The sequence below is a fragment of the Esox lucius genome, chromosome 5, assembly GCF_011004845.1.
Source record: "Esox lucius isolate fEsoLuc1 chromosome 5, fEsoLuc1.pri, whole genome shotgun sequence".
Taxonomy (NCBI): domain Eukaryota; kingdom Metazoa; phylum Chordata; class Actinopteri; order Esociformes; family Esocidae; genus Esox; species Esox lucius.
This window is the reverse complement of record NC_047573.1, coordinates 2,561,368-2,589,301: the sequence shown is the minus strand read 5'-3', so window position 1 is coordinate 2,589,301 and position 27,934 is coordinate 2,561,368. Positions and strand designations below refer to the sequence as shown.

Genomic DNA, 27,934 nt, shown 5'->3' with positions numbered 1-27,934 from the left:
GCAAAAGCGATAAAGTTCATAGACTATGGTGGAAGAAACGTCAGTCAGTTTAACACAATGCTCAATGGAGTCTACCCACAGTTGAAACGTAATGCAGGGTGTAGTGGTTAAAGACAGTGCCTCTCACGTGGTAGCCCTAACTTCGAATCTATTGAGAGCAATGACATTTATACATTTTATTTGTGGGCCGCAATAAAACTGTTTATGGTTGTACAGTATTAAAACTATTTCTGGTAGATTCCACGATTCTCTCGTCTTTTCACTTGATGAAAAAAGTTAGTTTTTGTAACCTTTATTGATAATTGTTTCAATGTCATTCACGAATGAAAGAAAAAAGAACGTTGTTATGCCATGAAAGAAAAAAATAAGTTCTTATGCCATGAAAGGAAATAGCTTTGGCACACTTGCTAGCAATTGCTCAATTCCTATGAATATTCCAGTAAGTTAGTAGATTCTGTTAAAGCCTATTACTGGCTAATGCGCTGTTAAAACGGCCAGTGGCAAACGCCATATAGTTCATAGACGATATTTGTATTGGAAGTAAACTTAGTAAGAAACGTTAGTCAGTTTAACTGTATCAATATCATTCAGGAATGGCCAATTAGTCGTTAAAATGCTAAAGTGGTTTAGTGGTTAATGACACAGCCATCTACGTGGGTGACCGGGTTCAAATCTCGAGAGGGCATCACTTTCTATTGTGGGCCGGCTGAATTAGGTTTTCCTCGTTTCTTTTTTTATGTAGGTCACGTCCATGTATATAAACATGTGACGTAATACAATTATTCTCTTAAATATATTGAGATTCATGGTATAACAAAGGGGATATATAGTTGTGTGACAACTATAAAAGTACAGAGTGGATAAATATTTGTGAGAGACAACAACTGGAAGGTCAGAAAGGGGAATTGAACCAGGATCAAAATATATACTGTGAGCATCAATGACAGGGATGTTCCTGCAAAACCACCGACACTCAGATTAAAGAAATATTGGAAAAACTGACCTTTATTCATGCTTGATGGTGACAAACTATAAAGGAAAATAAATAGCTACAGTTGAGATTTATTGTTACTTCATAAAATGTGGGGCATTTTGTTCTACTTGCGGGGTAAGATGCCCCCTCCCCTTTGATTATAAATTGGCTCAGGATTAAAATTCCAGCAGTATTTAGAAACAAAACCACATGGTTTTATGTAGTTTGTAATACTGTATGGATTTAAAAAAACATTTTGACACCCTGGTGGGGCCAAAATAAATTCTAGAGGACCTCCATAAACAGACACATTTTCTTCAACATCCATTTTGAGCTAGGCAGGTTGACTGAAATTTGGATGGATAATTTTAAAAACTTCAGAAAACTGGTCTGTGTCTGCCATCCTCCTTCCTTAAACTTAAAATGTACTAAAATGCTATTTCCAATGGTGTATTATAAGTGGACTAACATATGAAACAAGGAGGTCTATTTTAACGTGCTTAAGTTTCCTTACAACTATTTAAATAGTACACATGAAATTCTGAGATGTCCACAATCTGATTGGCTACAATTTCTTGATAACCACACTGTCATAGGCTAATCATGAAGTTACCTAGTCTGTGATGTTGAAGTATCAATACACCAACTCTGAACAGGCTGACCAAAGAAAAAAACATGGTGTGCAATAATTTAAGACAAATGGTTAATTGAATTGTACTAGAAAAACCGCTGTAAACAAATGCAAATTCGGCTACTTTGGTGTTTTTCTGTAAATATGTTGGCTACTGTCTGTGTTAGCCATAGAGTTGGCTAGCAAATACAAGGGATAAACACTGACAGTCAGCATGGCAACAGAAACATCTGGTAGGATAACTGAACAGGGTTTGTTTCCAGGGTCTCCTTTTGTGATTATATTGTATTTCATTCTGTTAGATGTCCTGTATAAAACATCTATAGACAGAACCAGGGTGCAGTTGGACTGTCAAGCCCTGGTCAGTTTCCAATGGCTGCCCCCTCTGCCATTCATTTAGCTTGAGGGAAAAAGTGAACAAGTTCGTTCACTTACCAGGTTTGATATCACCCACAATTCAATGCTAACTGTAGTCACGTGTCTAACGCTGTTGGTTTCAAATTTAATTAACATTAATATATCAGACTCTAACCACTTTGGTCGGACTCCTTGTGAGGTGGCTAGCTAATTAGCAAAATTCTGTTAAATGTAATTGAACGGCATTAGGCCAAAAGTCTACTTTGTGTTTGGAATGTAGCCAGTGTGTAACATTTTACCAATGATACATCACGGTTTTTATGCTCTCACTCAAACACTGCCACAGAGTAGGACTCAGCATCGATTTGACGCAGATTACAATTCAGAATAAAAAATAAAAAAACAGTGCCATACCGGTATCTTCTGAATACATATTTATTAGATAAATATTAGCTTGTCACATCTAACTACATACAATAATTCAGCAACACTAAAAATCACTAATAATTTCTTTATTTTTCTGACCAGTTTTAGAATATGAAATGATTGTACATACAATGTACAAGCATAAAGACAAATGGACACATTTTGCATGAATCACCTTAGATTGTACCTTTTCATTTTTTTTCATCCTTCCATCAAATCAAGATATCAAAAATGTTTACAAATTATGGATTTGGTTACAATCTGTTTTCCCTCCAAGACATTTGTCCAGCTTATATTCTTCAATCTTTTTAAAGTAGCACCTCAGATACACAGGTGATAGACTAGAACACTTATGCTAAATATTAACATGTAGGTCAAACATATCTGTCCCAGTCCCCCTAAGTGACAAAAAAGGTAAAAGTATACTACAGAGAAGCGGAACAAAAATGCCAAAAAGAGATTTCTCTACAGACCAGCAGACACTAACTAACATGTTTTTATTTTCCATAGTCAGCCATTTCTTCTTCCAAAAGAGGGGTTGCAAGCTTTTTAATATTAATCTGCACATTCCCAGGGTAAATGAATATGTTTTTGTTCATCACAAATCTCTCTATTAATGTACATATATACAGGCCTGTCCTAGGGGCAACAGCTACCCACGATGACCTAGCCTTACAGGGCCTTCCTAAGCCTCTCCTCTATACAACTCCTGTTTCTACTTTTAATGTCTGTATTTCCTACTGAAAGACTGTATACTTAAAGTTGACTGTGCAATTACAGATTTGGTATGCCCATGTCAAAGCTGTTCATATTTAAATATATATGCAAAATGTAAAAGGATATGTTTCTTCTAGCTCTGATCCATTATGTTACATGGACATTACACCCTGAACCAAAACTAAGTATCGTCAGGTGATCATTATACCAGTTTAAATTCATATATCAATAACAAACAAGTAGCTCTGTGACACTGCCTTTGTCAAAACGTTGATCAGTTGATTTCATGATATTCAGTGGGGAGAACGAGTATTTGATACACTGCCGATTTTGCAGGTTTTCCGACTTACAAAGCATGTAGAGGACTGTAATTTTTATCATAGATACACTTCAACTGTGAGAGACGGAATATAAAACATTGTATGATTTTTAAATCATTAATTAGCATTTTATTGCATGACATAAGTATTTGATCACCTACCAACCAGTAAGAATTCCGGCTCTCACAGACCTGTTAGTTCTTCTTTAAGAAGCCCTCCACTCATTACCTGTATTAGCTGCACCTGTTTGAACTCGTTACCTGTATAAAAGACACTTGTCCACACACTCAATCAAACAGACTCCAACCTCTCCACAATGGCCAAGACCAGAGAGCTGTGTTAGGACATCAGGTATAAAATTGTAGACCTGTACAAGGCTGGGATGGGCTACAGGACAATAGGCAAGCAGCTTGGTGAGAAGGTAACAACTGTTGGCGCAATTATTAGAAAATGGAAGAAGTTCAAGATGACGATCAATCTCCCTCGGTCTGGGGCTCCATGCAAGATCTCACCTCATGGGGCATCAATGATCATGAGGAAGGTGAGGGATCAGCCCAGAACTACACGGCAGGAACTGGTCAATGACCTGAAGAGAGTTGGGACCACAGTCTCAAAGAAAACCATTAGTAACAAACTACACCGTCATGGATTCAAATCCTGCAGTGCACGCAAGGTCCCCCTGCTCAAGCCTGCGCATGTCCAGGCCCGTCTGAAGTTTGCCAATGACCATCTGGATGATCCAGAGGAGGAATGGGAGAAGGTCATGTGGTCTGATGAGACAAAAATAGACCTTTTTGGTCTGAACTCCACTCGCCGTGTTTGGAGGAAGAAGAAGGATGAGTACAACCCCAAGAACGCCATCCCAACCATGAAGCATGGAGGTGGAAACATTATTTTGGAATGCTTTTCTGCAAAGGGGACAGGACGACTGGACCGTATTGAGGGGAGTATGGATAGGGCCATGTATCACGAGATCTTGGCCAACAACCTCCTTCCCTCAGTAAGAGCATTGAAGATGGGTCGTGGCTGGATCTTCCAGCAATGACCCGAAACACACATCCAATGTATCAAATACTTATTTCATGCAATAAAATGCAAATGTATTACTTAACAATCATACAATGGGATTTTTCCGTCACTCACAGTTGAAGAGTACCTATGATGAAAATGACAGACTTCTACATGCTTTGTAAGTGGGAAAACCTGCAAAATCGGCAGTGTATCAAATACTTGTTGTCCCCACGCTAACTGACAGTACCACATTGACATCTGTTATTCTATCAACATCCAATAATATTCCTCTCTCAAAAAGAAAACCTATTACTGGAGAATGACATTTAAGATGTTAGACTATGCTTACAACAATCAGAATGTTTTAATCAGATCGATGCTAGAGTTAAGTGAAGTTATATTTCTATTCTTACATTTACAACAAGAAAAGAAAAATGGATACAAAATAATTTACCAAAAAATAATAAAACATTTAAAATGAGATACAAAATGTAAATGGTCATAAGCTTTAAAAAAAAGCCAGATTTTTCATAACAAAAATAAAAAGACTATCATACACATTTCTTTAACATAAGGCTGTGATATATCTTTAAAATACCACTTGTATATTGACAATAATTAGCAACAATTATGATATTCACATAGTTCTCTAATTACATCGAAAGACAGCTGATCGCTATGAAAGCTTTTGAAGTCATATTTGTCTTTACTCACCTAAAAATTTGAATATTACTTCTTGAATAGACAACATCTATATGAATTTTATTCTACGACGTTTGAGCACAAAATATCTGTGAATATTGTTTTATCAGACTGGACACATGATTCTAACTTAATCTATAAATGGCCATTAAAAATCTGGACAGATGGCAAAGATGAAAAACTTGGGGGACTAATGGTACACCCTAGAAGGTGGTCTATTCCCTACAGAGATCACTTCTGACCAGGAACCCTGGTCAAAGGTAGTGCACTATAAAGGGGAATGGAGTGCCATTTGGACCACATCCTATGACAAAAAGACTGAATACAGTACAATATTTGTGAGTGTGGTTGATTCTAACCATGTGTACTAAGTTAATTAAAGTGGATGATGGCTAACTAGAGACCTGCAGTATAGCTTACAACAAGACACTGGATAGGTTCACCCAATGTGAGAGGAGAAAACCTGAAACCCAAATAGGAGTCTGATCCATTTCCAGAGCACTAGTTTTGACCAGGGCACCTAGGTAGGGCACTATAAATGGTATAGAGTGCCATTTGGGACGCAAGCTCAGTCAGTTATGGGTTTCAGAGACGTTGTGGGTCAGTTAGACTTTAACCAACTAAGAAAACTATGACAAATAATTATCAAAGATGATAGAAAAATATTCACAAAGATATTTACAATAGGGCTTTCTTAAAAAATAATACATTTGCATACTCAACAGCACTTGTCGTAAAGTGAACTTGACAACAAATGTGGCATAATATTTCAGTCCAATACTGTCTCTGTTGAAAACAAGATGGATAACACAGCAGTGAAGGAGGATCCAAGCATGTTCTCCTTCAAATCTTTGAACTAATGATTACCTCCCAGCTTAAGAGTACGCGCACAAGTACACACACACACACCTCTTGCATCTCCATCCTTCTAACTTTGGTGATGATAAGCATTTTCCCATTGGTTGATGAACAGTTACAAGTCGCAGCCAAAAAAGCATCAGCAAATACTCAGTGTTTGTCGATAACAGCACAATCCCTTCAATGAAATGAAATAGAATTGAAACAGAAAGCTGTTATAACAGCCCGGTCCCCTTTACAGTAACACATCAGACTGGGCAGAGCGGCCATTTCTTGACCCACACGGTCTTTACCACTTGGAGAACATCTCCTTAGCTTGGCACAAATGCACTTTCTACACTAAAACCGTACAGAATCCAACCAGGACACACAACTGAGCCAATGGGAAGACAATGAACACAAGGTGCTTGCAGAGAAAAGAGGAACATTTGTGGAAGAACTAAGTGGTTTGATACAGGCCTGTCCTGATAGTGAGATGAGAACTGATGGGAGAAGTACCTAGCTTGATGGAGTCCTACCTGGATAGTAAGAAAGGATTGTCAATAGGAGAATTAGCTATCTTGATCCAGACCAAGCCAGATAAGAATGTAGTCACCTGGAGGTCTAAAACATTTCTTTCTTTTCGGCTTATTGAGATGTAACTGAAAATATATGGTCATTTTGACTGAACCTTATTGTAGTTTATTTGACTGACTTTAGTTGGAATTGACCCCAACCTTAATAACCCTCATCATTCCCTCATGTCCACCTTCTTTACTATTAACGACAAATCAATCAATCAACAAGAAATATAGAAACCAGATATAGTTACTACAACGTATAATAATGTGTTTCTCAAACTGGGTGTTTGACTAATGCCTAATTCAAGGTATCCATGTTGTAGACTCGCTTGACCAAATTCAAAAGTGGCCAGACGCTAGGGGTGGACTAGCCATCCGTTAAATTTGGCATACAACAAACCGGCTGCACCATTTTTGTCCAAAATTATAATTATCTGGCTAACTCTAGAGGTCTCAAGGGGAGTCAAACAATTGTTTAAATGAAGCCAGGACCTGGACCCATCCATGGTTTTTCCCTTTAGAGATCCATGCATCCTTGTTGATTTTTTTGTTGCCATAATGTCTTGTGCTTTAACATAATGTACGACTGCTGGGAGACAGACAGGTAGTGCAACATGGTAACTAGGCAGGAACAGTAGCCATGGCAATGTCAGGGACAACAGAAGCTGTAATGCCAGGAGGACTGTCATTAGCTGAAATAACAATGTGGGTATTACACGCTGGCCAGGTAGGCTGGGACATTTTTTTAAATTCTTTTTTTTCTCCATACATATACATATACAGTATATAAAATGAATTAGTTTTGTACTTTGAAAGGAAATAACATAAGAATAAAATGCATCGACACTTTCCTAATTGTGCACAAAAACACGTGTGACATAAAAAAAAAACTGAACATCACATAGATAGCTGCACAGTTACAGTTCAACAGTATGCCACATGAGGGCGCTGCTATGACCTCACGTGTCTGAGTTTTAAAACATCTTTCAGTCAGTCAGTCTGCTGGATGAAAACTGTACAAGAGGAAAAGGAGAAGGGGAGTGCATCTTTGTGTTTGTCAAGTACTGGAGCGAGAAAGGTCATGGTCTCAGTCTTAGGCCAGAGTTTATAGGTCAAATCCAGGCAGTCCTATAAGAGTCTTTTCTTTCTGAGCTGATCAGAATCAGAGTCAGTTGTTCTCGAAGAGCGAGAGAAGGTCGTCGTTGCCACTGCTCGGAAGGTCAGGGGGGTCCAGGTATGATAAGAGCTCATCAGGGTTTGTCAGCTCTGGAAGAAGCTAGAGGGGACAACAAACTGTTTAGTACAGGTCACATGGAAACCAAGAGTCAACATCTGAGGGAATAAAAATCTGCACAAAGCAATGCATCCCTCATGAATGTAGAATCTACACGGGTTGGCACCCAATTCCCTAAGAAAGTTTATTAGGTGTGACATTATGATTTGTCTGTCTCACTTACATCCAAGGATGGTTCGGGCATATCCGAGAGTCCCTGCCCACCTCCGGCACCTTCTAAGCTGTTTGACGGGTTGAAGGGGTCTCCGTGCTGTGGATGGTTGTTAGGGCCGGGCTGTTGTTGCTGTGGGGGAGGAGCCTGCTGTCGTGAGGGCTGAGGAGGCCCACTGTGATGCAACTGCTGACCTGATTGGCTACCGGGGTGAGATGGGACGTGCAACCTCTGCTGTAACGAGCTGTGTGACTGGTCAGCGCTGGCAGGATGAGGTAACTGAGAACAGAGAGGAGGAGAGAGAAACAGAGAGAGAGAGAGAAACAGAGAGCGAGAGAGAGAGAGACAGAGAGAGAGAGAGAGAGAGAGAGAGAGAGATGGAGGGAGAGAGAGATGAACAGATTGAGAGAAAAGAGCAGCGTTGAGCTGATGATAAACAGGACAGATGCACACAGTGGGACAGCCCAATCGAACCTTCAGCTAACATAATGTACACGTTGCTAAAACACAACTCAATAAAACAATACAAACCACAAGATTACATACAACGTTCAGCGCATCCCACATGTAACATGGTAATCCTGACGCCATGGAAACGTACCGAGTCGGACATGCCGTGTGAGAGAGGCTTGTCCTGAGCCATCAGGCTGCTGGGCATGTCTGGTGGGTGTGACAGGGCGGGGCCATGCATGAAGTCATTCATGGTCGTACCACCCGGGTTTCCGTGGGGGAAGTCGAACCCCCCCCCGTGGCTCTGGTAACTGTTGCCTGGTGACAGAATTAAAAACACAACTTGAGCACTTTTCATCTGTGACCTGTGTGTCAATCTCCTGCCTTACGAATAAAACATATGTGCAAACAGATCACAGTTACTGTCTTGTACATTTTGACCATATATTCTTCTTTAAATCTGATGTTTTACTGTCTTTGTATGTGTTGACAGAAGCACACGAGTCATCCGTGATTATTAGTTTGCTTCGCAACAAAAGAAACAACAACATTTTAAACAAATAAGAAGTGACAGTGAACATACATAAATTAGGCTTGACCTTTTTTCCACTAAAATATATTTTAAAGACTTGTCTACAGGCCGCGCTTCTTCCGTCTCTAAGAGAATTCAGGAAGAGAGTATATTACACACCTTGGTTGCCATATTCGCCTTGGTTACCCCCCTGTTGGGGAGGGTAGGGTGAGGGCCCCGGGCCCAGCTGGGCAATCATATCCACCACGTTGGGCATTATCATCTGAGACGGACTCATGGTCTTGAATCTCTTGGCCATGGGCCCATCTGGGTCCTCCTTGATGTGAATGTCTGACTTGATCGCCACAGGCCTCCAGCTACATGTCGGGTCTATGGTCACCTCCTCAAACTCCGAACTGATTGAGAGAATTGAGAGACACAGAAATGAGATCGGAAACCCAGGACACCCAAAGTCCTCCTGGTTGTGTTGCAGATCAAGACAACACCTGACGATTTCAGGTGCCACTGTGCTGACACCTCCCCCTGCCACTGTGCTGACACCTCCCCCTGCCACTGTGCTGACACCTCCCCCTGCCACTGTGCTGACACCTCCTCCCCCGTGTTGTCCCTGTCCTTGTCCATCTGGTCATGCTTCCGACCTGGACTAAGTTTAAATGGACTCAGTCCACATGCATTTATTAATTATTACAATTGGACTCTCAATATTTTCACTCGGCACAGCCAGAAGAGGACTGGTCACCCCTCTGAGCAGGGCTCCTCTCTATGTTTCTTTTCTAGCCTTCTTAGGGAGTTTTTCCTAGCCACTGAAATTCAAACACTACTGTTGTTTGCTCCTTGGGGTTTAAGGCTGGGTGTTTTGTCAAAGCACCTTGTGACAACTGCTGATGTAAAAAGGGCTTTATAAATACATTTGATTGATACATTTGATTGATTGACACAGATGCTCTTTTGTGCTTTACAGAAGTCTTTGACGGGCACTGAAACTATGGCTACTATATTCGTTTTGTATTCTTTTTTTTATCCAGGAAGTTACATTTAATCATGACAGCCCTTTTGGTGACTGATTTAGATGGTAACTTACTTTTGGATGGCATTCAGAATTCCCCACATGTACTGGTCTACCTCCAGCCCTTCTAGTAACGCCGTTTTACTGTGGAGAAGAAAGACGATCATTTATTAAAATTACTAAATGTAGGGAACCACTAGGGTCTTTGTATAACCTTTGATTTTAGGTAAAGCATAAAAAATTACTTGAACAAACATAGTTTTGCAGGAATGTTGCTGGTTAGATGCCAACTGCGTTTCGTGGTACTGTACTCGAACTGTTCAATGTCAAAGTTGTATCTAATCTAATATATTGTAATCTAATGTTTATTCAAATGAAAGTAAAAATGACAGTTTCAGAAAGGTGCCTAAAGTTGAGCTGCGGTAACAACTTACTTGCATACTGGACATCGCCATGTTCCTCTCTCACAGTTCAGCTGCAGGTACGACTCCAAGTCGAAGCACTGCACATGTTTGCAGTCGTGGCCTCTGGCTGGCAGCTGGATCCGCCTGAAGGTGATGGGGCATTTGAGGGAAACCTTGATGGCGGTCTGCTCCACGCCGTCCTCTCCGTTCAGCGGGGCGTTACCAGAGGATGCTGCTACGCTGTGGAAGTTCCTCTTAACTGTCGAGGGACAGAGAAAGTCAGGACCGTCTCTGAGATTAGAGAACAAGCATGGTTTGAATGGTGGGAGGACATCTACTGATCAGAAGGAGAGAAGGCCAGCCAGGATCGGAGCCAGACCTCCTGGAAATGAGATGAAGAAGAGGAAAGGGAGTGGTATACCTTTGGTGATACAGTGTTCAGCGGGCAGTAGCCTCTTCTTCAGTAAGCCTTGCAGGACGGAGCGTACAGAGGGTCGATGGACCAGCTGCAGGACAAACAGGTGCGACTGCAAAGAAGAGGACAAAAATCACCATCATCATCCCAACCTCCACCTCCACCATCATCTCCATCATCACCACTTCCACCATCATCATCTCCACCATCACCTCCTCCAATTCACCACCTCCACCATCACCATCTCCATCTCCACCATCACCATCTCCACCATCACCATCTCCACCATCACCATATTCACTATCACCACCTCCACCACCAACTCCACCATCACCAACTCCACCATCACCAACTCCACCATCACCAACTCCACCATCACCCACTCCAACTCTCACAATCATCACCATCACCACCTCCACCATCATCCTCATCACAGTTATCACCATCATCACAGTCATCACCATCACAGTCATCACCATCACCACAGTCATCATCACAGTCATCACCATAATCACAGTCATCACCATTATCACAGTCATTACCATCATCACCACAGTCATCACCATAATCACAGTCATCACCATCATCAGCATTAGCAGTATCAGGTCTGTACTTACACAGCAGCAGGCAGTCACTGTAATCTGGATAGTGTTTCTCCCTGGTTGGCAGACATGTTTCAGGTGCAGGGGCTTATGGGACGTTTTGTTGTCGCCACGCTCAATGGTGAGAGGTGTTGCATTCACACTGACCTGTCAGAGGAAGGGACAGTTTGTCTGTGTGTGAGTGTATATTGGCATGTAAAGCCAGCTAATTGGACACAGTCTTTAAAGAGTACCAGCTTTTAGTCTCAATAGGCGGCCAGTTTCTATGGAAATTATTTGAGGTGTTGTCCAGCAATGCAAAGAGGACTCTTGGTGATTACAGAATAGGCTGCTATTCTGAACTATGCGGTGGGCTTTACGATGCCACACAGAAAAGGCTGTTTTTTCAGATCTATCCCCTACAACATAGCAATCATCGCTCACCATCATCTACCATGATCTTACTGTCTCGCTCCACTCAAGCCCTGACCAGACACTCTTTGAAGGACATTATGTATTGTTTGTTTTTAGCATTATATGAAAAGTGCTATAGAAGCTCAATAATAATAATTAATAATAATAACTAGACACAGCTCTTAGCAGTGGTATATTGGCCAAAAACATTATTGCTATTATAATCTTGTTACCAACATAATTACCACAGTTAAAAGCAATGTGATGTCATGCCCGTGGTATACAGACTCATAAACCATGGTTATCAGCCAATCACCATTATGGATTTGAACATTGTGTTTGTCCCTGTGTGTGCTTTTGTGCTCTTGCTGACCTGGACCGAGGCTGGCCAGTTGGTGTTCATCTGCCGGTCCTCGTGGTGGTAGCACTTGAACTGCAGTTCCAGATCGGACCTGGAGAGGGAGACAGAACTCAGTCAGCTCCTCATTCCCCCACCATTAATTTACCAGTTAATGACTGAGAACCCACTGTGATTTTCAGCAACCATACCTCCTATGGCAAAATAGTAAAACCTTAGAGTCCTAAATTATACAGTAATACCGCTGTTCTTAAAAGTCATAGGTCCTTTTCACAGCATCCTACTTTACAATGCAGTCAGACCTGGTCAGTGATTACAAGAAACATGGAGCACTAAGTCGGTTTGGGTGGGGGGGGCGCTCTTCTAACTGACCTCCACATCAGGGTCTGATGGACGGATGGGCGAAGGTGGAAGACGTGGTTGCTGACGGCCAGGTTGTGCTCCAGCCTAAACGGCTCCAGGACCACCCCGTCCCGGACGGGGAAAGTCAGGCGGAGTTCCTCATTGGGATTGGCTGGACGAGGAGAAGGAAGGTCAGAATAAGTAGGAAGGAGAGAGTGGGTTGGATATCCTCTTATATTAAAGGTTGGTTTGTGATGCTGCACTTATTCACTAGTGTTGATAAGAGTTTAGTGATAAACTGAAGATACACAGACGTTTGTATGCATTTGTACTTTTTATCAAATGCTAATATCAGAAGGACAGTATCAGCAGGAAGCATTAAGGTTGTTGTGATGGGAACTCCTCTGTCGTGACAGTATAAAACCGACCTGGAGGTGTGTGTGTGTGTGTGAGAGAGTGAGACAGTTAGTGAGAGACAGTCATGGAGGTGTGTGTGTGTGTGAGAGAGTGAGACAGTTAGTTAGAGACAGTCATGGAGGTGTGTGTGTGTGTGTGAGAGAGTGAGACAGTTAGTGAGAGACAGTAATGGAGGTGTGTGTGTGTGTGTGTGTGTGAGAGAGTGAGACAGTTAGTGAGAGACAGTCATGGAGGTGTGTGTGTGTGTGAGAGAGAGTGAGACAGTTAGTGAGAGACAGTCATGGAGGTGTGTGTGTGTGTGAGAGAGAGTGAGATGGTGAGTGAGAGACAGTCACGGAGGTGTGTGTGTGTGAGAGAGAGAGTGAGATGGTGAGTGAGAAACTGACCTGGAGGAGGAGGAAGAGGGGTGATATTTGGTTTCATGTCAGGGGGGAACGGGGGCTTGACGTCCTGATTGGGCGAGAGGTAGGGAGGAATGCTACTTCCGGGGGTCATGGGAGGGGTCGGGTTCCCGGGTACTGGGGAATGTGGGTAGTTACCCATCTGGCGAGGAGGCTACAAGGAGGAACACAAAAAACATAATCAGCTCATAACATGTACATGTCAGTACAAACGTACGTCCATAAACTATCACCACCACCCACACCACCACCACCACCCACACCACCCACACTACCCACACCAACCACACCACCCACACCACCCACACTACCCACACCACCACCTCCACCCACACCACCACCCACACCACCCACACTACCACCACCACCCACACCACCCACACCACCACCACCACCCACACTACCCACACCACCACCCACACTACCCACACCACCCACACCACCCACACTACCACCACCACCCACACCACCACCACCACCCACACCACCACCCACACCACCCACACTACCACCACCACCCACACTACCCACACCACCCACGCCACCCACACTACCACCACCACCCACACCACCCACACTACCACCACCACCCACACTACCACCACCACCCACACCACCACCACCACCCACACCACCACCACCACCCACACCACCCACACTACCACCACCACCCACACTACCCACACCACCCACGCCACCCACACTACCACCACCACCCACACCACCACCCACACTACCACCACCACCCACACTACCACCACCACCCACGCCACCACCCACACTACCACCACCACCCACGCCACCACCCACACCACCACCCACACCTCCAACACTTCCTACATTGTGTTTCATAATAGAACAATGGACATGCATAGTGTATAATGTACATTATAACATTCCTGGGGAGGTGTCTTGGTGAAGTCATAGTAAAACGTACCCCATTCATATTGACTTGGCCGTACTGGTATCCACTCACAGGGAAGTTGTTACCTTGACCGTTGAAAGGCTCCTGCTGCAAAAGAGCCCAGAACCAAACATTGAACTGCACTGTGCTGTTAGCAGTACCCAACAAGCATTAAACTGCCCTGTGCAGTTAGCAGTACCCAACAAGCATTAAACTGCACTGTGCTGTTATCCACAGCCACAGTTAGTGGATAACTGCGCAACTACCCAAGCTAGCTAAGGCTGCAGTCTCACCTTGTAGTACTGTCCCATGGGACCTCCAGAAGGGGGGTACTGGCCCTGAATCTGCTGCCCACCGGGCATCCTCTGTCCTGGGTAGTTGGGGGATGGGAGTGGCCTGGAGGGGTTTTGGGGGTGGTTGGGGTACTGGCCCTGCTGCTGGAGGAAGGCCTGACCGGTGGGTCCTGGGCCATACTGCTGCCCTCCGTAGTTCGACTGGATTGGTGGGAACCCGGGGTGAAAAGAAAATCATTACTGTACAATGACCTTTAAATAAGAAGAAATACTAATAAATGACTATAGACAAATAGAACAACAACAAAAGCTAATAAAAAGTACTGATACATAGCTAAGAACTAATTACAATAATACTACATTACAATAAGAACATGATTAAAACGTAATAAAGTGGCAGTTACTTTGGGACATGTTTGGGACACCAGGAGAAACTAATATTAGTAATGAGTCACGTTATGGAATCAAAGTCGATTGTAATTCATTCATGCATTTATTTATTAATTTATTAAATACACATTATTTATTAATTATACTAAATAATTTATAACAAATACAATACCTCCACTATTAGGGCAATAATTAAGATGTTGAAATAAATGCCTCACAGAAAATGCCCCATGTATAGAACTTCTGGAAATCTACAGTAAAATGTGTTATTTTTCCACTCACCTCCCCAGGGTAGGGTCTCTTCATACCCTGCATGCCCATGGCCTGAGGCCTGGCTCCGGGGTATCCCTGTGGGGGTATCCTTTGGCCCCCGTGGCCTCCAAAGGGCCCCATCCCTTGGGCCCTGGGCTGGTTCATCCCCATGGGGGAAGGGTTCATTCCCGGGCCAGGGCCCATGTTCCCTGGCAGTGGTTGAGGGCCTCGGGGGCCGACTGGCCCCTGGTTCATGAACTGGCTCTGGTATGCCTGGTTGGGCCCCATCTGAAACGACGAACTCATCTGGAAGAGGAGGCCAGGGGACCCGTGTATCAGCCATTTGAAAGGTTTAAGTCCGTGACAAGCAATGAACGAAACATAATCTAAGGCTAGTGTGTTAAGATCAGAGGGAATCATGCATGATTTGCTGCTTGAACACACGTGTGTTGTGTGCAGCGTGTGGTGCAGTGAAGTGTGCGGTGCAGTGTTGTGTGCAGTGTGCGGTGCTGTGTTGTATGCAGTGCAGTGTGTGGTGCAGTTGGCCGTGGGGTGCATGCATGGCGGAAGCAGTGTACCGGTCCGTATTGGTTCATGTCCTTGTTCTGCGTGTCCTGCTGCATAGCCGCAACTGTTGCTGTGGCAGTGGCGGTTGCCGTGGCGGCGGCGGCGGCGACAGCAGCAGCGGCAGCAGCGGCGGCGGGTTGGCTGAAGTCGCCAGGGGGGCGGGAATGGGGCGGCATTCCCATGCCGCCGGGACCAGAGTTGGGACCTCCTGGGTAACTGTGAGACATGAAGACATGAGGTGATGTTTTTTACGGGGACCCCAGGAAGTAGCTAATGGATCCAGATCAACTAATGCCTACTACGGGGGTGCCAGGCCCACTTCTTTCAGTTACGAAACACTGGTGTGACATCGGCGCGTTCCAAAACAAGCCCCTCCCCCCAAATGTAGTAGGAGGTTGGGTTTTTCGGGCAGGGCATAAATGGAAAACGTGTGTTTTTTCAATGTCATACCCTTTTTTTATTGCAAAGCGGACGGCTCACCTCGCTGTGAAGCCCCCAGCACCGGGGTAGCCCTGCCGGCCATACATCCCCTGCTGCATGTAGGCCTGGTTCTGTTGGCTCTTGTTGGGGAACTGCTGGTGCTGCCCGGGGTACTGGGGGGAGTTCATCCCCGGGTTGTTTCCATGCATGCCACCCTGACCCATTGGGTTCCCGCTGTTGGCCATGTGGTTCCCCAACACCTAGTGGAGAGACGAACATAGATTACCCTGATGAATGACTTATCACACTGATGAAGGTCTTATCACACTGATGAAGGGCTTATTACACTGATGAAGGTCTTATCACACTGATGAAGGGCTTATTACACTGATGAAGGTCTTATCACACTGATGAAGGGCTTATCACACTGATGAAGGGCTTATCACACTGATGAAGGGCTTATCACACTGATGAAGGGCTTATCACACTGACGAAGGGCTTATCACACTGACGAAGGGCTTATCACACTGATGAAGGGCTTATCACACTGATGAAGGGCTTATCACACTGATGAAGGACTTATCACACTGATGAAGGACTTATCACACTGATGAAGGACTTATCACACTGATGAAGGCACTCTCCTGTTGAATGAGCCGCTTCAAGCTAAGAATGCTGGGAAATCTCACCTGGCTCTGTGAGGTGTTGGTGACACCCCATACGGTGGTTACTACGGAGAGGGAACCTGGCGGCTGGTTGGTGTTCTGTTGCCATGGTACCGAATCGTAGGGAAAAGACCCATCACTGCAGACACAAACACACGCATACAATTTTTTTTAAACATTACTTCAGAGCCAGTAGGAAGCTGATCAGAGTTCAAGAGTATAAACTGGTGCACACCCAAACAGAGGTGTGACTATCGGACAGTGAAATATAGGAAACAAAAATTAAAAGCCTCTGTTCCAGCCCAGAGTGATTTACAAAGTAAACCACCCTGATGAAAGTACGTTCATTATAAAATATTGGCATTTCACTCAGTAAAAGTATGCAAGTTTCGTTCATTGTTTTCAACAAGATGAGATGCATGAACACTACCACACATCATGTCTAATACACATATGAGTAGACTTCAGACACAACATGGGCACCAGACTCTTCAGTTTACATGCCACTCTCTGTATTTCATGTCAGCTGCCAACGAGTCTTAAATACGAAACCCTAAAATACAACTTGTCAACCTAAAAGTAACATTAGTGTCTTTTACTGGACTTGCAATCATTCAAATTTTTTATACAAAGGATTAATGTATTGTACTGAGTAATATTCATATTTTTCATACTCCAAATCAGTATCGTAAATTCATCAGCATATTTAAAGTTCAGATGGCATATGGGTACACTATGGCAATAACCTACAGTTCAAGTAAAGTCATCTGAATTTCCACCTTAAGTAAGGTCATCTGAATTTCCACCTTAAGTAAGGTCATCTGAATTTCCACCTTAAGTAAGGTCATCTGAATTTCCACCTTAAGTAAAGTCATCTGAATTTCCACCTTAAGTAAGGTTATCTGAATGTTTAAATTAGTTATAGCTTGGTTGTAAAGTATACTGTAGGGCTGCAAAATCAGATTTCTCCACATAATATTGACAATGCAATGTCCTGTTGCGTTAGATATCAAAACAACTGAACTGTTGAGATTCTAGAAATATAATTAATTATTGACTTTTAGTAAACTGTAAAGCAGGCTGTAATTCAAAACACTGCATTTACCCGGGATATGAACACTGACATGGTGTTTAGTGTACAGTGTGTGTGTGAGGTTACTCACCCATGTGAGAGGGGGGTGTTTAGTGTACAGTGTGTGTGTGAGGTTACTCACCCATGTGAGAGGGGGGGTTTAGTGTACAGTGTGTGTGTGAGGTTACTCACCCATGTGAGAGGGGGGTGTTTAGTGTACAGTGTGTGTGTGAGGTTACTCACCCATGTGAGAGGGGGGGTTTAGTGTACAGTGTGTGTGTGAGGTTACTCACCCATGTGAGAGGGGGGTGTTTAGTGTACAGTGTGTGTGTGAGGTTACTCACCCATGTGAGAGGGGGGGTTTAGTGTACAGTGTGTGTGTGAGGTTACTCACCCATGTGAGAGGGGGGTGTTTAGTGTACAGTGTGTGTGTGAGGTTACTCACCCATGTGAGAGGGGGGGTTTAGTGTACAGTGTGTGTGTGAGGTTACTCACCCATGTGAGAGGGGGGTGTTTAGTGTACAGTGTGTGTGTGAGGTTACTGACCCATGCGAAAGGGGGGGTTTCATGGAGTTGATGGGTGGTTGCATGGGGACCTTCCCCTGTGGAGACTCGTTCTGTCGGTTCTTCTGGTGACGGAGAAGGAGAAGTCGACCCAGCTCCTCACACCACGATGACAGCAGGGCTGGAGGAAGGAGGAGGGGGGGCGGCGGAGAGAGAGACATCAGGACAGGATCAGGAAGCTTTTTAAATGCCACACTTTGTCTGTGTTAAAAGCATATAGAGACAGACATAATATGGACAACAATGGAAGAAGCATCTGAGCAAAGTAAAACCAGCAACACAGACTGAAATGTAACAGACCTTCTGGAGGCCGTATCGTGAGCTATCGCTCTGACGCCCCATTTTAACCGCTGACCAGCAGATGTCGTAAATACTCTATGAAAGGCACATGTCCCACATCTTTCTTTTGGATTGACATCCTTGGTTTTTCGTTAACAGGTGTGCTTGGGAAAAAGATGGGAGTCCCATTGCCTCGCTCCAATTAAAACGGCGCATCACTCTAATGAAAGCCTCACAGCCGCGCTTCTTCTTAACTCCCAAACCCATTGAAAACTAGCGAGTGGTGTGAACGCGGTTTTACATTCAAGTGAATAGGTAAGCGTGTCCAGACATTTGACTGGTTCAGTAAATGTATAAAACCGGGCAACCAAATCCAGTGTCACTTCTGTCCTCGGCCACTAGGGTCCGCTGTGGGGTCACAGATCACCAGCGCCCATTCACTGCCGCCTAGCCCCCCCACCCGTCCGTCTACCGCTCGCTGGTTAGGTAACTGAAAGTGTTTGATGAAATCATGTGATTTTCATCTGCAGTGCATCTTTAGCAGAGCGCCAACTCCCTGTCATTCTGTGTCCCGGCTGGCTAGGCGACCCATCAGTGCTACACAGAAAGGGGACGGGGACCCAATCAAAGCCAAGGAGAGGGGGCAGCCACCTCCTTCTGGGATTCACAGCCACGCTGCTTTTACAATGAGCGGGATGAAACAGAGTGTGTGTGTGTGTGTGCGCGCGCACAACGGCTGATGTGTGAAGAGACAGGCAGAAAGAGAGAGATCTATTTATTGTTTTTACTCTGAGTATTACCATTGTTCCCACCGTAATCTGTTTCATTAGTCATTGAATATGAGTCTAAATGTTTGCTCTGGCAGTCTATGTGGCAACACTTCCCATGACAATAAAGCCTTTTGATTTGAATTTGGAGAAACATTTTGCAAGAGAGAGAATGATAGAAGAGAAAGAGAAGTAGAAAGTGAGCAAGGGTGTGGAAGAGAGATGAGGAACAGAGAGACAGAGGGAGCATGAGAAAGGATAGCAGCAGGTTAATGGACCTTACGGGAGGAACAAACAAAAGGCTTCCGTCATAAACAAGACAAGTTGAAGATGAGGACACACACACAGACACACACAGAGAGAAAAAGAATTATCAAAATAATAAGGGCTATTGACATGCACACAAACACATACGTCCTCAGCAAGCCTGCTGAAAGGAGGGAGGGAGGGAGGGAGAAAGAAAGAGGGAGAGACAGCGGGAGACAGATGGTTAGAGGGAGAGAGGGAAGAGAGATGGAGAGTGTTAGCTTGTGGCCCCAAAAGGCAGTTTCCTTTCATTAGAACACAGAGCACATCAGCCTGCCTCTGTGTAAAGATAAGGGCTGAAATACAGACAGGCATGTATAGACAGGGCCAGGAGCTTCCCCATTCTATTCCACTCTGGCAAGGCAGAGGCTGGGAGAAGAGCGCACTATTCCTTCAAAGGATGGGTTTTGGGCTGGTTTAGTACTGGGCTAGAGCTGGATTAGGGCTAGGCTGGAATAGGGCTAAATTAGGGCTAGGATGGATTATGGCTAGGTTAGGGCTGAATGGTTTAGGGCTAGGTTACAGCTCAGATAGGGCTAAGATCAGTCAGGGCTGTGTTATGACTAGGATGGGTTAACATAACTGAAACACATAGCAACACAAAATAATGTGACAACACAACAACATAATTAGACAACATACCAACACAACATAATGAGACAACATGATGTGACAACACAACACCACAACAACTCACCATGACAACTCAACAACATGATGACATAACAACCCACTGTGACAACAAGACAAAAACACACGGTGACAAAATGACTACACAACAACCCACTGTGACAACATGAGAAAACAAAAACACACAGTGACAACACAACAACCCACGTTGACAACGCAACAACCCACTGTGACAACATGACAAAACAAAAACACACAGTGACAACATGACTACACAACAACCCACTGTGACAACATGACAAAACAAAAACACACAGTGACAACACAACAACCCACTGTGACAACATGACAAAACAAAAACACAGAGTGACAACATGACAACACAACAACCCACTGTGACAACATGACAAAACAAAAACACACAGTGACAACATGACAACACAACAACCCACTGTGACAACATGACTTCACAACAACCCACTGTGACAACATGACAAAACAAAAACACACAGTGACAACATGACAACACAACAACCCACTGTGACAACATGACTTCACAACAACCCACTGTGACAACATGACAACACAACAACCCACTGTGACAACATGACAAAACAAAAACACACAGTGACAACATGACAACACAACAACACAACAACCCACTGTGACAACATGACAAAACAAAAACACACAGTGACAACATGACAACACAACAACCCACTGTGACAACATGACAACACAACAACCCACTGTGACAACATGACAAAACAAAAACACAGAGTGACAACATGACAACACAACAACCCACTGTGACAACATGACAACACAACAACCCACTGTGCCAACATGACAACACAACAACCCACTGTGACAACGTTACTGAACAAGGCAAAGTTAAAAGGGTTAACGATGTAAATAAAGGTACGTTTGACAGCCTATTTAGCTTGTGCTGTTTAAACTGGTGGGGGAGTGATGGAGACTCCCTGGCTGCCAGCCAATGTGGTACAGCTCAATTAGACCTTCATTACTGTGCTCCTACAACAGGCTGAACAGGCTAACCAACACCTCTCCACTGTTGACAAACATGTGCCCACCAGTTACCCCCAAATCACACCACCCCAGACCCCTGAGGAGTAACACTGCATCCCCTTTACAACAGAAGGGGGACCAATATAGTGTCTGAGCTGTACCGCAATATAGTGTCTGAGCAATGTGGACAGAGAGTGAGGGAGACCCATAGGAGAGAAAGAGAAACAGAGGAGGGTCAGGGACAAGCATCAAGCCCTACCACTTAAAGGGGACATTTTCTACCTCACCAATAGATAAGAGCTTATTGCCACACAAAATCACTACCTCTTCAAAACGACGGTCCATTGAGCCTAGTCTGTTTAAAGAGCTGGTCCATTGAGCCTAGTCTGTTTAAAGGGGTGGTCCATTGAGCCTAGTCTGTTTAAAGGGGCGGTCCATTGAGCCTAGTCTGTTTAAAGGGGCGGTCCATTGAGCCTAGTCTGTTTAAAGGGGCGGTCCATTGAGCCTAGTCTGTTTAAAGGGGTGGTCCATTGTGCCTAGTCTGTTTAAAGGGGTGGTCCATTGAGCCTAGTCTGTTTAAAGGGTAGTCCATTGACAAACCCTAACCCTAACCCTAACCCTAACCCTAGTTTTTAAAGGAGACCCAGAGATGACCCGCTGACCCTAAGATGACCCGCTGACCCAGAGACGACCTGCTGACCCAGTCAGGTGACCCGCTGACCCAGAGACGACCTGCTGACCCAGTCAGGTGACACGCTGACCCAGAGACGACCCGCTGACCCAGTCGGGTGACACGCTGACCCAGAGACGCCCTGCTGACCCAGTCAGGTGACACGCTAGTCAGAATAATTCAAACAATTCAGTTCGTTGCACTGTCAGTCACAGAACACGCTGGACACTTCCACTACGACAACATATTTCATCTCAACCTGAAAAGTATCATGCTTAATCACTCTAATTCTGTCTTTAACTAACAGAGCAGAGGAGGAGAGCAGAGGAGGACAGAGGAGTGGAGAGAGCAAAGGAGGAGAGCAGAGGAGGACAGAGGAGTGGGGAGAGCAAAGGAGGAGAGCAGAGGAGGACAGAGGAGTGGGGAGAGCAGAGGAGGAGAGCAGTGTAGGACAGAGGAGTGGAGAGGGCAAAGGAGGAGAGCAGAGGAGGACAGAGGAGTGGGGAGAGCAGAGGAGGAGAGCAGTGTAGGACAGAGGAGTGGAGAGGGCAAAGGAGGAGAGCAGAGGAGGACAGAGGAGTGGAGAGAGCAGAGGAGGAGAGCAGAGGAGGACAGAGGAGTGGGGAGAGCAGAGGAGGACATAGATGGTAAGTAAAGGGCAGTGAAATGTCTACAGGGACTAGATGGGTGGTTCTACCAACACCCTGATAACACCTTCATCTCTCCTCCCTCCACTCTCCGTCTCTCGCTCCCTCAAACTCCCTCTCCCCAATACTCTCCCCAGTATGTTGCTGTCATTCTGTGTTGCTAGCATATTCCTGTGTTGTTTTAAAGTTGTGTTTTTGTCGTTATATGTGTACCATGTTGTTTAATTTTACTATAATGGTTCAACCATGTTATGTTTCTACTATGCCATCATGCAATGTTGTTTTCATTTTATGGTCCTGTTGTGTTGTTCTCATGCTATGGTTCTACCATGTTATGTTGTTTTCCTCTTATTGTTCTTCCAAATTGTGTTGTTACTATTGTGGGAGGTCTCTTAATGTTGTATTGTGGTGGGGTCATGTTTCTTTGCTGTTGTATTTGTGGTGTTGTTGTGTTTTTCTGTATATATTGTTTGCCTGTCCTAAAACATAATATTTATCCTGGCCCCACATTCTCAGTCGCCATTTTGCCAGGCTGTCATTGTAAATAAGAATTGGTTCTTTTTAATTGGTTTGCCTAGTAAAATAAAGGTATGAAAAGTAAATGCTTCTCTCTCCCTGTTATAAAGCCCCAGAGAGACATGATGAATGACATGAGCAGCCTGTCTGACAGTTGTTCAATGTTCTCTCTCTCTCCTGGTCTCTCTCTCTGTGCTCTCTCCACTTGTAAAAGGGAGCTAGCAGTGAGTTAGAAAAACATTGCAGATAAATTCCTCCCAGCAGACAAAATGTCTTCTGAAATTCAACAGCCAGTGTAATTAAGGGAATTGGACAAACCAAAACAGAGGCGATAGGGCCTAAATCTGTAGGGTGAAAATGGGACAGGAAGACATCATAAGGAGGTCTTCTCTTTCTTTCTCTCTGGTTTTGGCTGGAGACTTGGAGAGACAGCAGGTTTGGCAGATGCCCAGACCTCTTGTGAGTCAACACACCCCCTCCTTCCCTCCCTCTGTCTATCTAGCAGACACCTGCTCCCTCCATCATTTCTTCATCCCTCCCTCTCTCTATCTAGCAGACACCTGCTCCCTCCATCATTTCTGTCTTCATCTCGATCTCCTTTCCATCCCTGTCTGTGTCTGTCTGTCTGTCTCTCCATCCCTGTCTAACACTTCATTCCTGTCTCTCTCTCCATCCCTGTCTTCAGTCTCTGTCAGACACAAACAAAGACAGGAAGGAATGTTGGTAGACAGACAGACAGACAGACAGAAGAGGACTGCTTCATGAGTATCTCTTCCAAATATCACACACACTGACTCACTGTCCAAACACATGTCCACTCTTCTACACATCTCATGTGTACACACACACACACACACACACAGACACACACAGACACTTTTGTTTTTCTACCCAACCCTGACCCAGAAATCCATGTTCCCTATTCCCTAACCATATACTCACCACACACACACACACAAACACATGATGCACACAAATCTTACTATCCTTGTGGGGATATTAAAATTCAAAATGTATTTTCACTAGCATCTAACCCTAAATCCAATTGTCCTAATCTTAAACCCAAACACTTAACTCACATTTCTCACCACCGAGTGTATCTTTTACTCTTAACCTGACCCTGCGGTGGAAAGGGGGGGGGGGGGGGGGGGGGGGGGGGGGGTTGAGAACAAGACTTCTGTGGTGTCGTTGGTCTCCCAAGTAACTGAAACCATCTCAGAGTCTACGCACTGCCTTCATGTTCACACTCAGACTCTCACAAGATCCACATTCTGTTTGACGGTTCCTGGTCCGCTGTAATGTCATGTTGTCGGATGTGGAATGCAAACCAAATGGTATTCCAAGTTCCAGTGAGAACATGTTGGGGTTCTAAAGTCTAGAGGGGTCATCTGGAAAGGCTTTGAAGGAAAGCCAGAACTCTTTCTTGATGGGTTGAAGTAGAAGCCTTATCCGATTGGAGCAGAGTGGCTTACTATTTGTGGCTTTCAAATAATAATATTTGGCCACCTGCTAGTGTAAACATAATTCTTATTCATCATGTTAAGCTGGTTTGAATACTGCTAATGAAAATTAAAAAATAAATAATGTTAATCCTATATATTTTCTATTAATAACATGAACCTTGCTGTTTACCTATAGCAATTGTGGCAAATATCTTAATTAACTTTGATTTGCGTTGATTCTAATTGAAAGTTAAATGTCTTAGTCAACCTCATTAAAATCACCAAATTGTTCAACTTTAACAAGTGATCACAACAGAACCGAACAGAAATGACTGAAGTGGTGGGGGAAATTCTATGCAACTTAAAGCCAGGCCTTTCATAAGCCACGCCCAGGGCCCGTTTGGGTACCAGCTGATTGAGCGATGTGATGATGGCATTTTGCTTGCCGTTAGTTACCTAGGCAGCTTGCCAAACCATTCTGAGTGTGGTAGTGTGGACCAGCAGTGCTTTGGCAGGGCTGAGTGTCATCAATCATCTCTCCAGTGTTCTCTGGACACGTCCCAGACTATTCCCTTGGTAGGGCACTGGACGCGTCCCAGACTATTCCCTTGGTAGGGCACTGGAAGCATCCCAGACTATTCCCTTGGTAGGGCACTGGACGCGTCCCAGACTATTCCCTTGGTAGGGCACTGGACACGTCCCAGACTATTTCCTTGGTAGGGCACTGGACGCGTCCCAGACTATTTCCTTGGTAGGGCACTGGACGCGTCCCAGACTATTTCCTTGGTAGGGCACTGGACGTGTCCCAGACTATTCCCTTGGTAGGGCACTGGACGTGTCCCAGACTATTCCCTTGGTAGGGCACTGCTTTGAACTTCACAACACATTGGAAAACTGTTTTGTTTCCCGGACACGGACACTGTCCGGCTACTGTGCCATTGACTCCCTCCCTCCCTCCATCCCTCTCTCTCTCCATCCCTCCCTCCCTCCCTCCATTCCTCCCTCCCTCCATTCCTCCCTCCCTCTCTCCCTCCATCCCTTCATCCCTTCATCCTTCCATCTTTGTCTAAGACCAGATGCCACTAATTATTCACTGATGCTAATTTGATAATATGAGGGAAATGACTGGGTTGGAAAACAATCTTCTGTCTGTATGTGTATATGTTTGTGTGTATGTATGTATGTATGTGTGGTGTGTATGTATGTATATACGTTTGTGTATATGTATGTTTGTGCGTATGTTTTTGTGTGTGTAAAATGCAGCGTGAAAGATTCTCTTAATTTAAGGGGCAGTATCTATCTATACCTATACCAACCTACCTACCTACCTACACATACATATATATATATATATATATACACACACCGATCATCCATAACATTATGACCACCTGCCTAATTTTGTGTAGGTCCCCCTTTTGCCGCCATAACAGCCCTGACCTGTCAAGGCATGGACTCCACTAGACCTCTGAAGGTGTGCTGTGGTATCTGGTACCAAGATGTTAGCAGCAGATCCTTTAAGTCCTGTAAGTTGCAAGGTGGGGCCTCCATGGATCGGACTTGTTTGTCCAGCACATCCCACAGATGCACGATTGGATTGAGATCTGGGGAATTTGGAGGCCAAATCAACACCTTGAACTCATTGTTGTATTCCTCAAACCAATTCTGAACCATTTTTGCTTTGTGGCAGGGCACATTATCCTGATGAAAGAGGCCAATGCCATCAGGGAATACCGTTGCCATGAAAGGGTGCACATGGTCTGCAACAATGCTCAGATAGGTGCTACATGTCAAAGTAACATGAATGGCAGGACCCAAGGTTTCCCAGCAGAACATTGCCCAAAGCATCACACTGCCTCCGCCGGCTTGCCTCCTTCCCATAGTGCATCCTGGTGCCATGTGGCACACCCGGCAATCCAGGTGATGCACTGTGTGTTCTGACACCTTTCTATCAGTACCAGCATTTACGTTTTCAGCAATTTGAGCTACAGTAGCTCGTCTGTTGGATCGGACCACATGGACCAGCCTTCACTCCCCAGTTTTGAAAGTAAAATGTTTTTCCCATTCTTGCTTGATAAAGGATTTCAGCTGCTCAACAGTTCGGGGTCTGAAGATCACGGCCATCCAGTATTGGTTTTCGGCCTTGTCCCTTGCATACACAGATTTCTCGGGATTCTCTAAATCTTTGAATGATATCATGTACCATAGATGCTGAGATCCCCAAACTATCTGCAATTTTATGTTGATAAGCGTTATTCTTGAAATATGGCACTATTTGCCCGCGCAGTATTTCACAAGGTGAACCCCTCCACATCCTCTCTTCTGACAGGCCCATCCTCCCTGGAATGATCTTTTAATACTCAATTCATGTTACAGACCTGAACTTTTCCAGTATTTCTGTGCCTTTGTCCCAACTTTTTTGAAATGTGTTGCTGGCATCAAATTCAAAGTGGGCATATATTTTTCAAGAAACAATAAAATGTCTCAGTTTCAACATTTGATATGTTGTCTTTGTAATATGTTCTATTGAGTTTAGATGACTTGCACATCATTGCATACATTTTACGTAGCACCACCACTTTGTTGGAAAGGGTTTATATTTTTTATGTATTGTTATTCTTATTGCTGTGTATGCATTCCTTGTGTTACTATTTTCTATCTAAACCACATTTTTGGTCGTAAATAGGCATCTGCACTGGTTGATAACAAAGAATGTGGAATGTTTTGAGGCTGACTGAGTTCCCATAAAGTACCTAGATACGTTAATTAGTTACATGCATTAGCTTCGTTACTTAAATAGTCAGTGTTACTCAGCAGCATATAACTTTATCAATCATTCAACAGCAAGAGTGACCAATTCTATTATCTCAAGGGATCATATACCATAATGCCAAATAATAATATTCTTTAATCAAGAATCTCTTAAATCAATACATTATTTTGTATTGTCAGGCCAGGCTTACTATATGTATGTGCAGACTTCAATACTAGATAGATCCATTCTGGCAAAAAAAGAGGAACAAAAATAACAGCCGATTTGTACACTAATAAACTGATACTGTACCTTCTCAAAAAGAAAACAGCAATTTGAAATCTCTTCGCAATAATGTGCATAACCCATTAATGTTTCATGACTTTATTCAGAGATGAATAATTAGCAAAACTGTTTTGAAATTATTCCTGAAAAATCGCGTTTAGAAA

General features: G+C 44.1%; 1 protein-coding gene across 6 annotated transcripts in view; it reads right to left on the bottom strand.

Moving 5' to 3' along the window:
* Nucleotides 1-4,595: 4,595 nt before the first annotated feature.
* The window catches only part of LOC105029863 (zinc finger MIZ domain-containing protein 1), a 167,042-nt gene continuing 143,703 nt past the window's right edge, over nucleotides 4,596-27,934 (bottom strand). For 5 of the 6 annotated variants that reach the window (XM_020046824.3, XM_010903419.5, XM_020046826.3 and 2 more), the window contains 18 exons: nucleotides 18,430-18,568; nucleotides 16,836-16,950; nucleotides 16,207-16,406; nucleotides 15,738-15,942; nucleotides 15,190-15,465; nucleotides 14,518-14,718; nucleotides 14,258-14,332; nucleotides 13,306-13,474; nucleotides 12,533-12,674; nucleotides 12,176-12,254; nucleotides 11,425-11,556; nucleotides 10,814-10,919; nucleotides 10,423-10,651; nucleotides 10,064-10,132; nucleotides 9,142-9,377; nucleotides 8,602-8,768; nucleotides 8,013-8,279; nucleotides 4,596-7,831 (listed from right to left, as the gene is read on the bottom strand). In XM_020046824.3, coding sequence (XP_019902383.2) covers nucleotides 7,724-7,831; nucleotides 8,013-8,279; nucleotides 8,602-8,768; nucleotides 9,142-9,377; nucleotides 10,064-10,132; nucleotides 10,423-10,651; nucleotides 10,814-10,919; nucleotides 11,425-11,556; nucleotides 12,176-12,254; nucleotides 12,533-12,674; nucleotides 13,306-13,474; nucleotides 14,258-14,332; nucleotides 14,518-14,718; nucleotides 15,190-15,465; nucleotides 15,738-15,942; nucleotides 16,207-16,406; nucleotides 16,836-16,950; nucleotides 18,430-18,568 — 2,915 coding nt within the window. In that variant the 3' untranslated portion in view covers nucleotides 4,596-7,723. The remainder of the gene's footprint in view (nucleotides 7,832-8,012; nucleotides 8,280-8,601; nucleotides 8,769-9,141; nucleotides 9,378-10,063; nucleotides 10,133-10,422; nucleotides 10,652-10,813; nucleotides 10,920-11,424; nucleotides 11,557-12,175; nucleotides 12,255-12,532; nucleotides 12,675-13,305; nucleotides 13,475-14,257; nucleotides 14,333-14,517; nucleotides 14,719-15,189; nucleotides 15,466-15,737; nucleotides 15,943-16,206; nucleotides 16,407-16,835; nucleotides 16,951-18,429; nucleotides 18,569-27,934) is intronic. The other variant, XM_020046828.3, reaches the window with a different exon arrangement.